At 33.5% G+C, this 18265-nt stretch overlaps 1 protein-coding gene across 1 annotated transcript in view; it reads left to right on the top strand.

Moving 5' to 3' along the window:
- Nucleotides 1–18265, top strand: part of LOC148953580 (methylmalonic aciduria type A protein, mitochondrial-like) — a 310721-nt gene that overhangs the window by 181556 nt on the left and 110900 nt on the right. Inside the window, exon 6 of the mRNA XM_089087742.1 lies at nucleotides 8248–8397. Coding sequence (XP_088943868.1) covers nucleotides 8248–8397 — 150 coding nt within the window. The remainder of the gene's footprint in view (nucleotides 1–8247; nucleotides 8398–18265) is intronic.

The raw sequence follows: 18265 nt of genomic DNA, 5'->3' as shown, positions 1-18265 counted from the left end.
AACTTCGAGCAGTGATCGAAATTTTTTTTAATGAAAAGCATCGCCCTCTTACTGAATTACAAAACAACACATGGCTGTGGAAGTTAGCATTCTATGTTGATTTGACGAAACATGTGAACGAACTGAATTTGAGATTGCAAGGAGAAAACCAGCATCTTCCTGATTTATACACTAATATCAAATCATTCCGGAAGAAATTGATAGTGTTTCAATCGCAACTACAAAGTAAATGTATTTCACATTTTAAAACATGTGAAATATTTAGCCACACCCCTGAGACTGAGTTTCCTATCGATTCTGCATTCGAAATTTTGAGTGCTTTGAAAATAAATTTTGATACTCGTTTCTCGGACTTTGATGCCATTGCGAATCAAATTAAGATTTTTCAGAATCCTTTTGATACTGACATTGAAACCCTAGCCCCAGAACTTCAAATGGAAATGATTGATCTACAGTGCAGTGATATAATTAAGAACAAATATCAAAACTCATCTTTGTTGGAATTTTATAAGAGTCTTCCACTGACACAATTTGATAATTTGCATAAATTTGCTCGTGGGCTGTTTTCTGTTTTTGGTACTATTTGTGTGAGAAGACCTTCTCCAAAATGAAGTACACAAAAAATGTTTACAGATCTAAATTAACAGATGAGTATCTTAAATCTGTTTTAATAATTGGTACAAGTAAAATTAGTCCACAACTACAAACTGTTGTCAGTGGAAAATCTCAATTACATAAATCTCATTAGTATTTCATATGTCATTATGCTTGTGTTTTTATTTAAAATGTATAAAATGTTAGTTGGATTCATTTCAATAATTTGTTAGTTATTATATACAGAACTTAAATTTTCTGCATATTATACATGTCTTTACTCATTACAATTCTTTGTTTCTTTATCCAACTTATCACAAAAACAATAACAATAAGCCTACAACAATGTTATGAGTAGCTCATTATTATATCAATGTAGATATTATTAATAATTATTCAACATAAAATTAGAATACTTCAGGAAGCTAAATTTAATTTGCTATAAAAATGTGTTTCTAAAAGGAGTTTTCAAGTATGGTAGCTCTCCATGAGCTGGACATAATGTGTCCACGGGCCAGATTTTGCCCTCGGGCCGTAATATGGAGACCCCTGGTCTAGATGCCTGGATTGGGCAAGATGCGAATATACTATTTTTTAGTTTAAAACCGCTGCAGAGAAGCACTTATGTTGTGCCCTCGAAGATTTTACGGCATGACTCTCATTGTTTATGTTCATGGAATTGCCACTTGACTACTGGGTATCTTGATGTTCTGCAGTTTATTGAAGATTCTACACAGATTCTATTCTTTCGACATTTGTTTTTCTATGTTATTCGTTGGAGGTAAAAAATTTAAAGTTTCTGAAGCGTGGCGGCCTAGGATTTTTGGTAAAGATGAATTTGAATTATTCTATAAGAGATGATTTGATAGTTTGGATTGAAGGAAAGATCGAAAGTTTTTGTGTTGAATTAGAAATTGAAAAGAATAAAAAAAATTATTTATCTGGTGCATAAGCCGCCTAGCACTCGCTTTGATGAATTTATTGAAGGTTTTGATCTGTTAATGTCTTGTATGTCCCGTAGTGGTTTAGATTTTATATTCACGGGAGATTTTCATTTGAACATGCTAGATTTGAAAGGTGATAATTTAGATTTTTTTTAATTATACGGTTGCTAATGATCTTTATCCTTTAGCATGGGTACCTACAAGGATTTCTACTCATTCAGCTGCTTTGATAGATAGCGTTTTTGTCAGCTCTAAGGTCCTAATTACAAGTTATACTGATGTGGGTATTTATCCCGGATCTGACCATCTCCCAGTTATCGCGAGGATTACTTGTGTGCAAAAAACTAGAGCCAAAGCAAAGAAAAGGAAAGTGAGGCAATTGAAAAAGGCTAATTTAGATAAATTTGCAGAGGAACTGAGTACACTTAGCTGGGATCCTGTTCTTGAAATAACGGGTGATGTAAATGATGCGTATGACACATTCTTCTCGATTATACAACCCATTTACGAACAAACATGTCTTCTAAAGATCGTTAAAGATAGGAAGGATGGACCCCGGAAACCCAGGATGAGAGCTGAAATTGTTCATGAAATAGAAAACAGGAATCATCTTTATGAACAGTACCTTAGGACAGAAAAAGGTGAAGATTTTGAAGAATTCAGGATTGCCCGTAACTAGGTAAACTCTCTTAGAAGAAGAGCAAAGAGGGGATTATTTTGAAAGAAATTTACTGAGACCAAAGGTAACTCGAAAGAAACCTGGACGGTCATCATGGAGATGATATCAAAGAAGAGCAGTTGCGAGCCTCTCTCATTAGAGGTAGACGGAATTACACTCCATGATCCTCTACAAGTGGTGGAACATTTTGCAGATTATTTCTCTAAAATTGGTCAAACGGTGCAACATGAAAATAACCAAAGTCCTGAATCCTTCCGCGAGTATGAGTTTCAAGATGATAGAGGGGATAGATTAGCCTTTGAGTTTGAGAGGTGTACCTGTGATGAACTACTTAAAATTGTTGGGAACATAAGCTCCAATTCAGCGGGGATAGATGGAATTAATCTCCGAGCTTTTAAGTCACTTTTGCTTTACCTTCTGCCTTGTATTGTTCATATAATAAATTTGTCGCTGGAAACTGGAATCTTTCCTGAATGTCTCAAGACAACCAAGATTAATCCCCTTCACAAATGTGGCTCAAGATCTGATATTGGGAACTGGAGACCAATCTCCATCCTTCCCCCTTTTCTCGAAAATACTTTAAAAAGTTGTTCATCGACGTCTCTACCAGTATTTGACACAGCATGGTATCCTTAGTGATACTCAGTTTGGCTTCCGCAAAAGTCACTCAACTACACATGCGGTTCAACAGCAATGTGATTTTGTGAATCAGTGTCTTGATAGTGGAAAAATACCTCTGACTGTTTTTGTAGATTTTAAAAAGGCATTTGATACGGTTGATTTTAGTATTTTATTAAACAGATTAAAGCTTTTAGGGGTTAAAGAGGCTTGTTTGAATTTGTTTTGATTCTTTTTTAAAGGGGAGGTCAGTAAAGATTGTTTGATAGTGTAACTTCTAGTCTATATCTTGTGAATTGTTGTGTTCCGCAGGGTTCTGTGCTGGGTACTTTTATATTTGGTTTATGTAATACTATGAGATTTTACCTTCGTAATTCGTGTCTTAAATCTTTCGCAGATGACACTGCTATTTCTTTTCGTGGTGTTTCTGCGGATGAGTTAATTGATAATGTAAATCTGATATTAAATGAATTTTCGTGCGAAATTTTTTCTTGTGATTAATTTTCCTTACTTTTTCCTGAATAATTTTTAATTTTTGCCTGAATAAACTCTACTTTATAATTTGTATTTAATTAAAGTTATTTTTCTTCTTCTTTTTGCTCTTCTTTCTGTGACTGTGAGTATAAGTTTTTTTTTGTGCCTTATATACAGCGTTTCTTGTGGCTTACTTTTGTGTTTTGAATGGTTGGCAATAGTTTTTCATTTAATTGTTTTTCGTTTCTGTTTTTCATATCTGTTTTTTTTTTTGTATAATCTGATTGTGACCAGTAGATTGTAGAAGGGTATGAAGATCACCTTTTTGATTTGAGAATAATATGCAGAGAAATGAATTATGTTGTACTTTATTGATGTTTGATTTGTTTTTTTGTTTTTTTTTGTTTTGTTTTTTTGTATTGTTTTTTTTTTCTTCTTCTTTTTCTATCTCAGTAAGTAATTGGCCATTGTTCTCTGAGTTCTTGATCCGTATATACTCCCCTATTTACTGGCCAAGAAGGCTTTGGGGGGACTAGCACAGTGTATTATTGCATTTGTATTGATAATGAATAAAATCTTATCTATCAATCTATCTAAGTGTGTTTACGTCTTTAAGTATGTTGGCGGTTAATGTAAAAACGACGAGTTTTATGGTTTTAGTTGAATTGGTAAGCCCATAGATCTCGGAGGGCAAATATTATTTTGTGGTAATTCTCTAGAATAGGTTAATTTAATGTGGTATCTAGGTTTTTACCGAGACTGCAAAATGTCTAGGAAAAGTCACAGTGATGGTGTGGCATCACAAGTTGCAAGAGGCCTTGGAATTACATGTCGATAGAAGCACTTCTTACCAGGCCGGGTGATATTGCCTCTTTATCATGCGATTATTAGGCCCTGTATATCGTATGGCTGTGTGTTATGGCCTAGCAATTTTTTTGGTAATTTTAGGCGTGTACAGGTATTACAGAATAAGGCAGTTCGTTTGATAGGGGGTACGTTAAAGAAACTACTAATACAGTAGCTTGTTTTAGGAAATTAAAGGTGATGGACGTGGGACAAGTTTGTGACTACCAGGCAGCGCTTGTTACTTACCAGTGTTTTCATGAAGTGTGTCCATCAGTGTTTAAAAAAAAAAAAAATTGACAAAATAATGATTTGCATGATTATTATACAAGGAATGCTAATAATCTGATAACAGAGTTTAGGAGTGGAAGTCGTACTGGATTTCAAATGAAACATATGGGCCAGGGGGTATGGAATTTCCTCCCAGATAGTGTTAATAGGACTGAACACCAGCATTTGTTTAAAAAAAAGCAAAAAATTTTTGTTAGGGGGGTGAGAAACCATGATTCAGAGATCGAAAATATATGTTTTTTTATTTTCTTTTGTTATTATCTTCTTTTTTTCTTGGTTTTTTTATATTTTTTTTCTTCTGTGTCTTATGTGAATGTTCATCAGTATGTGTGAAAATGAAGTTTAAAATTTACTTAGAAATTTAAGACTTATTTTTTAAGTATGTTGAATTAGTTTGTAGTAACCGCCCTGTGCCAGTGCATTTATGTCTTCCCATGGGCGGTTACCTATTGATCATGTTTAACAAGGTCGTTTTGAAATAAATTAATCTAATCTAATCTAACAGATCGAGGTCGTAATTGGGATTAAATGTTCATTGGCATCCAGTTCCACAAAAGTCTTATCCAGACTTTCTGAGACTATTTACTTTTAACTGTTATGGTTGGTGTTCTGTATCAAAAAGATAAACTTTGTGCTATATCTTCTTATGGGCTTTACGATGTGTTCGTGTAGTGATAGCGTCGTTAAGCGTGCTTGGATGATTTTTACTACTATCTTTTCCCCAGCTGGAAGGACGAATTAAAAGCTTAAGAACTATCCCATTTGATATCATTCTCTAATAAACAAGTCAGTGTTCAAGGGCTGAAAACAGTGGAAAGGAAATCATAAAAAGTAATGTTCAAACGCTTTATCACACCACAGCAAATATGGACCATTGATAAAGTGAAGAGTGGAATTTTTTCTGCTTATAATTGCAAAATGAAATTAGCTCACTTGTCTCTTGTGGCCAGTGCGAATAATAAATAAACAGAAAGAAAGAAAAAGTGTCAGTTCTATTCTAGAGATATTTACGTTTTGACGATAGTTGCTACGTTCATATTCAGATCTTTGCTGTGTCAACTCAGTAGTGTGTGCTATTATTGCTCCATTGCTTAGTTCCCCATAAAGCGCTAGTTGATAGAGGGATTTATTAAAATATACTTGTTTTATTATTACAGCTTTTAAACCTTTGCTCTGTTTCAAAAAGTCATATATATATATATATATATATATATATATATATATATATATATATATATATATATATATATGTGTGTGTGTGTGTGTATTTTTGCTCATTTTTGGTTTAATGTAGTTCTTTACTTTTCTTTGAAAAACTTATTTTGTGGAAAAACTTTGTTTTAATTAATATTACAACATAACTATATTTATAAGAGGTATACTTTATGAAAACAGTTACTCTATGCTATGTATTGATCATACAATTAATGGTATTCTAAAAATACATTCTCTTAAAATCTAAATTTCTTACCTTGTAATGCCTTCAAATGTAATTTACCTTCCTTATAATCCTTACATACCGAAAATTAATACAAATCAAAAATAATATATACACAGAATAATATGCATGTTATTTAATATGTTATTATAGTATGCAGTAAAATGCAAATCATGAATTTCCTTAACTCTGGTAAAGATAAGACCCCAGTTAGTCGTCAAAGAGTGTTGTATCAAATACCATGTGACTGCGGCAGTTATTATGACGTCTACAATAGCATCAGGATAGTATAAAAAAAGACTCCAGATTCTAATAGGGCTTTTAGTTCTTTTGATTTGACTCTTAGGAACCATATTTTTGAAAACCCAAGTCATTCAATTCTTTGGATACTCAAAACAAATGGATCGAGAGGCAATGGAGATTAAACTTCAGTTAAATAATAATACTTCTTGAAATAGTGACTTAGGGGAACACTCACTAAACACATTATTCACAAATTTAAATAAAAATGATCTAACATTTACATCGCAAAACCAATTGTTATTTCCAATATACCCGTATCAAAAAGCCCTATAAGGTTAGCTGCCAAAAAAGCAAGTCTTTCGTTAAACTTGTTCCTTATTTGTTTTCTGTTCGAATGAATTGCCCTGTTTCATTTTTTAAGTCCTGGATGAACTTTCTTTTGATTTTAGTTTAAATTTTTCCTTTTTTTTCGTATTTTTTACGTTTTTTACGTAAAAAACGTAATTTGTTTTTACGTATTTGTTTTTACGTATATTATTGTTTTTACGTATTTTTTACGTTTGTCGAAATATTTGTTTAGTTCCGTCTAAATTTCTCTGTCTTAAAATAATTTCTTGGTGTATTATCTTTTGTCGTCTGTATAACGGAAAGGTAGTGTGGTCTGTGTCGTTATTTGTTTCGTTTTCATGAATTTAAACGTCTCAATTCTAATAAATATCAAATTAAAAAATTTTGAAAAAAATAAAAACCGTAACTTGTGTTTCGAAATCAAGTTTGCGGTATTACGTCCCAAAAACGTAGTAGGGATGCGGAATGAGCTATGTTAAATGTGCTATGTTAAATTCTAAAATAGTCTAATGTGTAATATATAATCTTAGCTGTATTTGAAGAGTTTTTTTTCAGAAATAATTAGTTTTCCCTTTTTTATCTTTTTTAGGGATAATATACAGTCCTATCAGTATTCAAAGTCATTCGATTTATAATTTATTGAGCTTCAAAATTATGACATTTTACTTAAACAAAATATAGGGAAATCGCAGAGTCAAAACTTCAAAATAGAAAAAGTCACAGAAGCAATTTTATTTCTGGAAAACCAATGTAAGCTCGAATTCTTAGAAGAACAAGATGTCTCTCTCCACATTGGACATAAAATTCTACTTTGTCTAGACAAAAGTTACCATCATGATGTCAAGGAAATCGATGTGTTATTACAATTTCTGAAAAAATATCTTATGTACAGTTCATTTATGGATATAGGAGAGTGCATGTCTTCTTGCTGACTTTTCATGGCTTTAGACATATAAAATATAATGAATATCAATTTAAGCTCTAGTTTTCAGAAGGTCAATGTTTGTCTATCCGTGTTAGAAAAAATTCTACCTTGTCTAGAAAATAAGTTACCTCTTAGATATAAAAAAATTTGGAAATTGTTTCTAAGTAAGCGAAGCAACTTCGCATTTGATAAATTTCATGTGATCTTTTGTGCTATTTATAGTACTACTCGATTATAACACAAGAGGGATTAAATCAGAAAAAAAAACATTAGTATTCAGGGCCGACTTTTCCAGAATTATTTTCGAGAAATTTAGAAGAGATACGGAATTTGGTTTTTTGTTTTTTTGAGGGGGGAAGTTTCAGATAGATAACTTAATTTTTTGCAGGATATGACATAGAATTATTCTGAAAATGTTTACTTTCCAATCCAGGATGGTTGTTTTTTGACACAGTGTACAACATTAAAGTGTTTGTTTTTTCTTAGAAAACTACTGAAATTTTACAAACTTCACCGAAACTTTTCTGCCACGTTTCAGATTTCCATAAACAGAAAAAATTTCTAGCTAGTATCTCTTACTATTATGCGGCTACAGACAAACAAAACAGCTGCGAAAGGAACACAATTTAGACAGACAAGGATTGTGAATGAGTGTTCTCATGCATTTCTCTATCACTTTCCTATGTAGTAGCATATTCATATTGCAGATAATTCTAGATTAGTGCGGATAACACAACTTGCTATTGTGTTTGTCACCTTTACTTTATTAGTTTAGTTTTACAATAATTTTCAGCTCCAAATATTTGCCATAAATAAGCTTACTTTTTGATTTATTGGTTTTCGGTTCTAGGGACTCAAAAGAGGAATTGTAGAACGTTGTCATATAGTAGTCGTTAATAAATGTGATGGTGACCTCATTCCTGCCTCCATTCGAATTGCTACAGAATACACTTCAGCTTTGAAATTTATGCGGTCACCTTCAAAAAACTGGAAGCCTTTGGTAAGATGTAATTCATTTATTGTTTTTCATTAATCGTTCATTTCGGATATCAGGAGTTTTACTAAAAAGGGATGGTCAGTGGTTTGCCCAAACATGGATTCAAATACACACACACACACACATATATATATATATGTAATATATATATATATATATATATATATATATATATATATATATATATATATATATATATATATATATATATATATATATATATATAGTTGTCGGTTTTGTGTATTTTCAGATCTTGTCCATCATCAGAATATGGTCTGGATAAGCATCCGTCCCTTGAAAACCACATACGTCAAGTAGACTTGTCCGCCATCTCTTCGAGATCAGAAATGATCCATCTGATTCTTTGTTCTGCAATCTAGCGAGATCCGTGATAACTTGTAGATTGTTTTATGTTAGAACTGGGTTTTGCCGATTACTAGATCATTGCTAAGAGCATAATCCATCTGGAGGGTTCCACTTTGATTCATTTCACCAATACTTTGGCTTGCTAGAACTTGTGAACAATAGTTTCTTTCCTTCTACCTTTGCATTGAAATCTCCAACAACGCACAGGAGGTCATGGGATGGACGATAGTGACTGTCAGTGACTACAGAGTTTCTTAGAGTAAACTCCTTTTTGGTATCATATGTATCGTTGGTTGTAGCATAGGATGTAATGACTGAGAGTTTTAGATGTGTAGTTGCTAATCTTGCAAGTAAGCGGCTGATCCTGATCCGATCCACCGAAATTCGTTTAGAGCAAGGAGATATACCTTAAATGTTTTGTCTCTCTCAATTCTTGTTCAGGTTTTATCAGATCATTTAATGTTTTGACATTCAAAAACTAAATTTAATCAGTGTTATCCTCGTCATGAATCGTGGGCGTCCTGGGAGGTCTTTGAATGATGGAATGGGGTATCCAAGGTTACCCTCAGTGTTTGCATTTCAATTTTTTTTTTCGGGAATAGCTCGCAAACCTATCGCCCAACCAAAGAGTTAGAACACCCGTATTAGTTACCGTCTCGCCGGTGTTAGGATTGATAGCGTTACACTCCTACACCACTGCTGCCCAGGAGCAAAAAATCAAGCCTCATCATCTACGATTTCATCACAGTCATAGCAATTGTAAACTTATTCTTTGCTTGCAAACTAGATTAGCAGGACACAAGGCAGGCTTGTATATATTGTCGGTGTTGCTTCTCTTCAAACCGCAGATAATGTGTTTTCTTTATGTCATGGTGTCACCATAGGTCCAATACAACCACCCTGGGAAAAATACGAATTCTTCCTTAAGGTTATGACCTATCTTGATCGTTTTTACGGCCAAAAGTATTAGTGTGCCAGTTTAAAAAAAAAAAAAAAATCGGTCAGTTTCGAGGAAAAATAAACACATATAAACGCAATAATTGTTGCTTTTTTAATTCATTTAAAAGTGGTATATAATATAAGCAAAAAAAAGGTTTCATTGGAAGTGTTCAATGCTTCCTTCACACAGCATTATATGATCGTTGTTCGTTTTCAGATGGTAGCAGGAATTTTAAGCTACGTTGTCGTTTAACACGAGAAATTCCAAAGTACATCATACTGTGGTTAAAAACAGGTGTACGGAGGTTGATGCCAACAGATTGGAAAGTTTACCCTTGCAATTTATGTATTGTCATCGAAAATGCCGGTCGAAGTGGAAATCGATGTAGTTGAACTGTACATCCAAGTTGACTTTTACTAGAGTCGAGTCTAACTTGAGACATGTGAACCTATTTTCCACATTTTCCCCAGTAATTGTATTAGCCTGGATTACGTTAAGTTACCTTAATTGTGCTATGTTGCTACATACTTCAGTAACAAAAAGACGGGTTTCATTATGTATCCTTTCTTGAATATCTAAGTTAGGCATAAGCATAACTATTATGTTTTTTTTGTTGTTTTTTCAAGCCATGTGGTGGCAAATCTGAAGTCTCAATTGAATTGAGTAAATTTGAAGTGAATTCAATTCCTCCCTCCTGTTTATCCTTCACGAATCATAACCTTTATAAGATTAATTTTTTCCAGGCAGGCGATTAACAATTTTCACGTTTATTTTACTAATTTCTTTGTTAAACGAAACAAAAATAACCTGTTCCTTCATTATATCGAAATTTTGGTTTGCCAGACACTCTCCAAATGCTTCCTCAATTAAGATACAATTGGAAATCATATATTCTGGTAATTCGACTTTGTTGAAGTCTTTTTTGGGAAGATTTTGATTTTCCAGGTCCAGGATGTACTGGCGATGGACCTCAACAATTGATCCATATTTCGTAAACCATGTTTGGATACCATTAGTTCTTCGTCAAGTAGGAAAACTTCCACTTGAGCTAATTCTAAAGCTTTGTGTGAACCAGGTCTTATGCTGGAAATTAAATCTGAGGAAAGCGGAACTTTTAAGCCAATTGTCTTTTGTGCTGTTCGTTTAAAAAGCAATAGAGTTGATGCGATTCCAGTATGCGCTATTGTTTTACTTTGCGATTTTCACCACACAGAATATCACCTGGTCCATTTAAAAAAAAAAAAAAAAAAAAAAAAATTGAAAAAAAATAATAAAAAAAAAAAAATTTGAAAAAAAATAATAAAAAATTTTGAAAAAAAATAATAAGACAAAATAAAAATAATTAAAATAAACAATAATTTTAAAAAAATAATTGTTTCCAACATAATTAGGATCATTGGGAGCCTATAAAATGTTGTCAACATTTTCAACCTGTCTTCTTTGAAGAAGCCGATGCATACTTTCTCCAGCAGCAGCTGACTGATTAGAGTTTGGAAATTTCATTTTTTGGTCATCTACGTATGTCTCAAGGCCGTCCATACCATATCGTTCCACCTAAAAACTAAACTTTCGACCTTCTATTGCCATCGTTTTTAATTTGGATGCAATAATACGATATGGGCGGTTGATTACAGTATCTTTGTATATATTATTTATATAGTATCTTCATACTGCATATTATTTATATACCATTTATATAATATATATAAATATATATATTATTTATATATTTATATAGTATCTTCATATATATTATTTCGTCGCATTTGCTGAATAAAATCCTCTGCCAACTGATGTTGAATCTTTCTCAAAGAGCTTTTGGATGTTCAGTATTTCCGAAAACAAGAATCTGAACGAATAGTATTCGCATTAAAGAAGATATAATGGTTGCAGCAGTAGCTGCAACCTAGTAAAGAGCGAAGCATAGCCCATAATCAAAAGTTGGAAACGTGTTTTGCAAAAAACTACATTGTGAGAAAAAATTGCAATCTCACACTGAATCAGAAATGGTAACTATTTTTCGGTTAATCTTCAAAGTAAGAGTTTATTGCGAAAACAAATTTATGCTGAATTCGATAAAGAGCATGAAACCCATTGAAAATGGCGTCGGATCGAAATAAAAAATGCACTATTGGAATCAGCATGGTCGAAAAATTTTTATAGGATACCTTGAGCACCAAGAAACATCACTTTTTTGCATGGGTAGAACTGATGTCTTCTTTTTTCTTTTTCTTCTCTACTAGGGCTAGCGAATGACAGAACATCATAGAGAGATGTTGAATGGCTTATTTGAACGGAAATTAAATTTTATAGTGCCCTTTTTAATTGACCAAAAAGATTGGAAGGCAGCTAACCCCCTCCCCAAAACGCCCTCAAGTCGTTCTATAGACATTTTGAGATAGCCATTTTGTTCAGCATAGTTGAAAGGTCTAATAACCATACTTTTGGTGATGGCCTGACTCTCCCTAATCCCTGAGAAAAGGGCTGTAAGTTACGCAATTATGGTCCTACAAAATCCAATGGATTAAATTAGATATATAGAGTTCTTAGTTCAGTCTGTAGAGCTTGGACTTTGAATTAGGATGTCAAAGGTACAAGTTCTTAAAGTTGTTTTTTTTCCAATCATGGTTTTGTGCCTTCTATATGATTATGTGGATAACCTGTATCAAACAGTTCGTGAAACGAACTGTAAGTAAGGAGCGACCCGGCTCAATAGTAACCGAAACTCTAAAACACGGAATTTTGATACCAATAGATACATCAGAAGAATCAGAAGAATTTAGTCTTACCCATCAAAAGTTACGCGCCTGAGAAAATTTGTGTTATTTTCGAAAAAAGGGGGAAACAACTCCTAAAAGTCATAGAACTCTAATGAAAATCCCCCCATCAGATTCAGCGTATCAGAAAACCCTACTATAGAGGTTTCAAGCTCCTATCTAAAAAAATGTAGAATTTTGTATTTTATGCCAGATGAAAGATAACGGATGCGTTTTTATTTTTATTTTTTTTTTTTTCAGGGGTGATCGTATCGATCCAGTAGTCCTAGAATATCGTGAGAGGGCTTATTCGAACGGAAATTAAAAGTTCTAGTGCCCTTTTTAAGTGACTAAGAAAATTGGAGGGCAAATTGGCCCCCTCCCACGCTCATTTTTTTCCCGAATTCACCCAATCAAAATTTTGAGATAGCCATTTTTTTCAGCATAGTCGAAAATCTAATTCATATGTCTTCGAGGATGACTTAATCCCCCACAGTTCTCGGTGGAAGGGCTTCAAGTTATAAACTTTGCCCATTGTTTACATATAGTATTGGTTATTGGGAAATATACAGGTGTTTTCAGGAGAAATTTTTTTTCTAGTGGGGGGTCGGGGTCGGAGTAGGGATTACGGGGGAGCATCTTTCCATGGAGGATATTTCCTTGGAGGAAGGAACATTTTCATGAAGGGGTCGCCAGATTTCGCAGCATTATTTAAGAAACGATCAGAAATTAAATAAAAAAACATTTTTTTCAACTGGAAATAAGGAGCAACATTAAAACTTAAAACGAACAGAAATTATTAAGTATATGAGAGGGTTCGCCCTCTAGTCAATACCTCGCTCTTTACGCTAAAGTTTTTTAGTACTTTCAAAAAAGCTATCTATTCTAATTAACCGGCCTTTGTGATTCAGGGGTTTGTGATTTGAACAAAATTCGAACTTTAGCGTAAAGAGCGAGGTATTGACTAGGGAGCGAACTCCCTAATATACGTAATAAAAACAAACGAATGTAGAAGTTCGTTACGTAAGTTAATTCGTAAGTTACGTCAGAACAAAATTTCGAGAAAACCAATTAGCCAAAAAAAGGAAAATTAATTTGCGAATTTCGTTTTAATTATTCATGTACGGTGAGCCAAAATCAAAGCTGCATTAATTCAAAAACGTTCAGAAATCAACTAAAAAAAAAGTTTTGTTACTTGAAAGTAAGGAGTGACATTAAAACTTAAAACGAACAGAAATTATTCCGTATATGAAAGGGGCTGCCCCCTCCTCAAAGGCTCGCGATTTACGCTAAGGTTTGACTCTTTTTCACCACTGTATTTTTTAAAACAATAAAAAACTTTAGCGTAAAGAGCGAAGCGCTGAGGAGGGGACAGCCTCTTTCATATACAGAATAATTTCTGTTCGTTTTAAGTTTTAATGTCGTTCCTTACTTTCAGTTAAAAAAGCTTGTTTTTTTTTTAGTTAATATTTGTTAAGGCTGACTACGGTAATTCTTAACGGTAAATCTATAAAAAAAAAAAAAAACAAGAATACTGATTTAGGAGTCAAAACTGAGACAAAAGCCTGACACCGACACACTAATCTATAACGCTTTTCATAGTCTTACGCCAGCTCTGATATCGGTATTTCCAGTATTAATTTAAAAAAAACTATCCTAAAAATAAGTTTTCAAATAGAAGTAAAGGCAACTTCAAGACAAGGCTCAGCAGGAGAAGATACCCTTAATAGTTACAATTCAAAACGACCATATGTCACCCTTACAGAGTAAGTGAAACCCATAACTAACAGACCCTAAATGAGAAATCAGAGCCAAAAACATCCAACAAGTAATAACATAAATGAATAAATACATCTTAAACCGAGTAATTCATATATTGAATATGAAAATCAAGCTTAAAAGGAAAACAAATATTTTGCTGTTAAAGTATAAATGAAACTTAAAAAGAACAGAAATTAGATAAACAATCAATGCGGACAAGCATACAATATATATTAATGTAAATGAATAAATAAATCCTAAAACGAGTAAAACTTAAATTGAATATGAAAATTAGTTTGAATCGAATAAAAATAACTACACACAAGTGTTTGGGTATCTTCTCACTGCAGGAGCCTAAAACCTACTGCGTCATTGGCGCTTTACTGAAAACGATTCTTTAAAATATTTTCACTTTTGTAACTTTAAGAAATCAAAAATTAATTAAAATTTTAAGGAATAAATATAAGCATATGTATATTAAATTGACAATGCACATTTTTTTTTTTCAGTAAACTCATTTGAATTTGTTTTCAGTAAAGTACAAATTATATTCTGGCTTTTAGAAAGCATAGGGGTTTTGAACCCTACTCACATTAATTTAGGCTCGTTTTGAGTTTGACTCTAATATTTATTTTAATTTTTGTTCGTTTTGGGTTTCGTTTATTTATTGATACTGATATGGGGTAGTTGTATGCTTGGTAGATTTTATGATAGTCCGGACGCCAGGTGTTGACAATGTGAACCATACCACGACGGAATGGGGCTGCTACGAGAATTAGCCTACCCTCCACCCCCTAAATTGACCATGCGGATTCAAAAATACCAATGGCACTTGCTTGCGAGTGGTGGAACACTCCGAAACTTGACATTTTATCATATTTTGGTGTTTCATGCAAGAAAATGCATGTTCCACAAAGTTTGAGGTGTGGTTTTTCGCTAAAATAAATGCCTAGAAGCCACAGAATGTTTTCATAACAAACTAACACGATTAATTACAAAAAATGGCAGAGTTAAAAAAAATGGCAAAACTATATGAGTCTTGAACAGTCTAGGAAAGTATAAACAAAATCAAATTGAATATTAGATATATAATTAATGATATTAATTGTTGAAAGATCCATCAGTTCAAGATTTTTTTTCACTGTAATTTTTATTTTCATTTTCAATTTTGTAAGATCTGGAAAATAATAATTTGTAATATACGAGTAATTCGTTTTCAGTGAAGTACCAATGACGCAGAAGGCTTTAGGTTTTTACAGTTAAAGAATGGGGCAGTATCCAAATTTTGCTTGTAGTGAAACTATATTTGTCTTGACCAATCTTGAAAAGAACTAATAAATTAAACTGAATATTTGATGCATAATGATATTAATTGCTAAAAGCTCATCAGTTCAAAATTTTACTGTAATTTTAATATTTATTTTCAATATTAAGTACAAAAGAAAACATTTCGTTTTCAGTAAAGCGCCAATGACGCAGTAGGTTTTAGACTTCTGCAGTGAGGCGATATTCTAAATTTTGTTTGTAGTTATTTTTATTCGATTCAGACTTTCTTTGCATATTCAATTTAAATTTCACTCGTTTTAAGATTTATTTATTCATTTACATTATTATATATTGTATGTTTGTTCGCATTGATTGTTTATTTAATATATATTCGTTTTAAGTTTCATTTATACTTCAATAGGAAACTATTAGCTTTCATTATAAGCTTGATTTTCATATTCAATCTAAGCATTACTCGCTTTCAGATCTATTTATTCATTTTTACTATTACTTGTTGTATGTTATTTGCTATGATTGTTTATTTAATATCTGTTCGTTTTGGGTTTCATTTATTCTTTAATAGTAATTTCTGGTCGTTTTTAGTTTGAATTTTAACAGGTATTTGTATCTCCTGAGCTTAAGTTTAAAATGGCCTTTCCATTTCTTTGAAAAACTTATTTTTCGGAAAGTTTTTTCAATTAATTTTTGTTCATTTTTGATTGCAAAAAGTTTCAAGTTTTTATTACATGGGGGGGGGGGGTGCTTACTGTCCGATTGTTCTTGACTCTAAAAAACGGATCTAGAACTTTCGATTTAAATCGAGTGAGGCTTTTTTTAGATTCTATACAATTACCTCCTTGATAAAAGCCTTATATATGAAAAATAGACAGCTTGCATAACTTGTGGACAGCGATTGACAACAATGAATGCATTGAAAAAATAGCTCCAATAATGGAGCTTGGACCATTTTAGTTGCTGATAAAAGAGAATAATAACTGTTTAGAAATGACCTTATTAGGAAAATGTGCGCCAAAGCAATGTTCCATCTATCACAGAGTATGTATTTTAACTTCATAATTGGACAATTATGAAAGATGTCCTATGCGTTCTTCCCATACAAAACTCCTTCCCATAAGTTATAAACCCCCCTTAATAAGTTATGCCCCAGGGCATTAAGTACAACGCCTACCCCTGGGCCCTGGTGGGCTGTGTCGACACCGGAGTTTTTTTTATCAGAACTTTGAACTATTTTAACAAAATGTCTATCGCAAAATTTTTATCTGATGCATTTAGGGTGTGGAGGAGGGAGAGGGGCTAGTTGCCCTTCAATCTCTTTAGACTCTTAAAAAGTGAACAAGAACTTTCAATTTTCAATCAAATGAGCCCTCTCTAAAGTTTATACGAGCATCCCTTCCATAAGAAAGCATATGAAGGATTTGGAGAATCCTTAAATTACAACCCTTGCCCTGAGGGCTTTGGGGGAGTTGCAATCCTCAAAGACCTAATTTCCAGAACTTAAAACTACGTTTGATAAAATGTCTGTCTTAAAATTTTGATCAGATGTGTTTGAGGAAAAAGTGGGCGTCAGAGGGGGGTTAGTTGCCCTCAAATCACTTTCGACTATTACAAAGGGCACTAGCCCTCGGAATTTCCAATCGAATAAGCCTTTTTTGAAGTTTCTACGACACCGCCTTCTATAAAAACCTTATATGCCCCCAGAGCATAACTTAAAACCCTTGCCCTGAGGGTTATGGGGGATTGTCGTCCTCAAAAATATATTTTCTACCTGAAAATCAACTACGCTGAACAAAATGGCTACCCCAAAATTTTTATCGGATGTGCTGGGGGGACTGATGGGCGTGGGGGGGGGGCTAGTTGCCCTCCAATCACTTCCAACTATTAAAAAGGGCACTAGTCCTTTGGATTTCCTTTGGAAAGTGCCGGTTTTGAAGTTTATGCAACAACGCATTCTATAGAGATCTTATATGACCCCAAGGCATAACTTAAAACTCTTGCCCTGAGGGTTGTGGGGGAATGTCCTCCTCAAAAAAATATTTTCTATCTGGAAATCAACTACACTGCACAAAATGGCTATCTCGAAAGTTTGATCGGATGTGTTTGGGGAAATGATGGACATGGGGGGGCTAGTTGCCCACCAATCACTTTGAACTATTAAAAAGGGCACTAGCCCTTTAATTTCCAATCGAATGAGCCTGTTTTGAAGTTTCTACGACAACGCCTTCTAAAAAACTTATATGCCCCCAGGGCATAACTTAAAACCCTTGCCCTGAGGGTTGTGGGGGAGTGTCCTGCTCAAAAATATAATTTCAATCTGGAAATCAACTACACTGAAGAAAAATGGCTATCTCAAAATTTTGATTGGATGTGTTTGGGGGAATGATGAGCGTAGGGGGGGCTAGTTGCCCTCCAATATCTTTTGACTATTAAAAAGGGCACTATCCCTTTGAATTTCCAATCGAATGAGCCTTTTTTGAAGTTTCTATGACAACGCCTTCTATAAAAACCTTATATGCCCCCGGGGCATAACTTAAAACCCTTGCCCTGAGGGTTCTGGGGGATTGTCCTCCTCAAAAACATGTTTTCTATCTGAAAATCAACTACGCTGAACAAAATGGCCATCTCAAAATTTTGATTGGATGTGTTTGGGGGAATGATGGGCGTGGGGGGTGCTAATTGCCCTCCAATTACTTTCGAATATTAAAAAGGGCACTATCCCTTTGAATTTCCAATCGAATGAGCCCTTTTTGAAGTTTCTACGACA

The sequence above is a fragment of the Artemia sp. Qi Xiang Cuo genome, chromosome 4 (assembly GCF_049724085.1).
Source record: "Artemia sp. Qi Xiang Cuo chromosome 4, ASM4972408v1, whole genome shotgun sequence".
In the NCBI taxonomy this organism is placed as follows: domain Eukaryota; kingdom Metazoa; phylum Arthropoda; class Branchiopoda; order Anostraca; family Artemiidae; genus Artemia; species Artemia sp. Qi Xiang Cuo.
The sequence above is the reverse complement of the archived record's forward strand: the minus strand, read 5'-3'. Positions and strand labels throughout refer to the sequence as shown.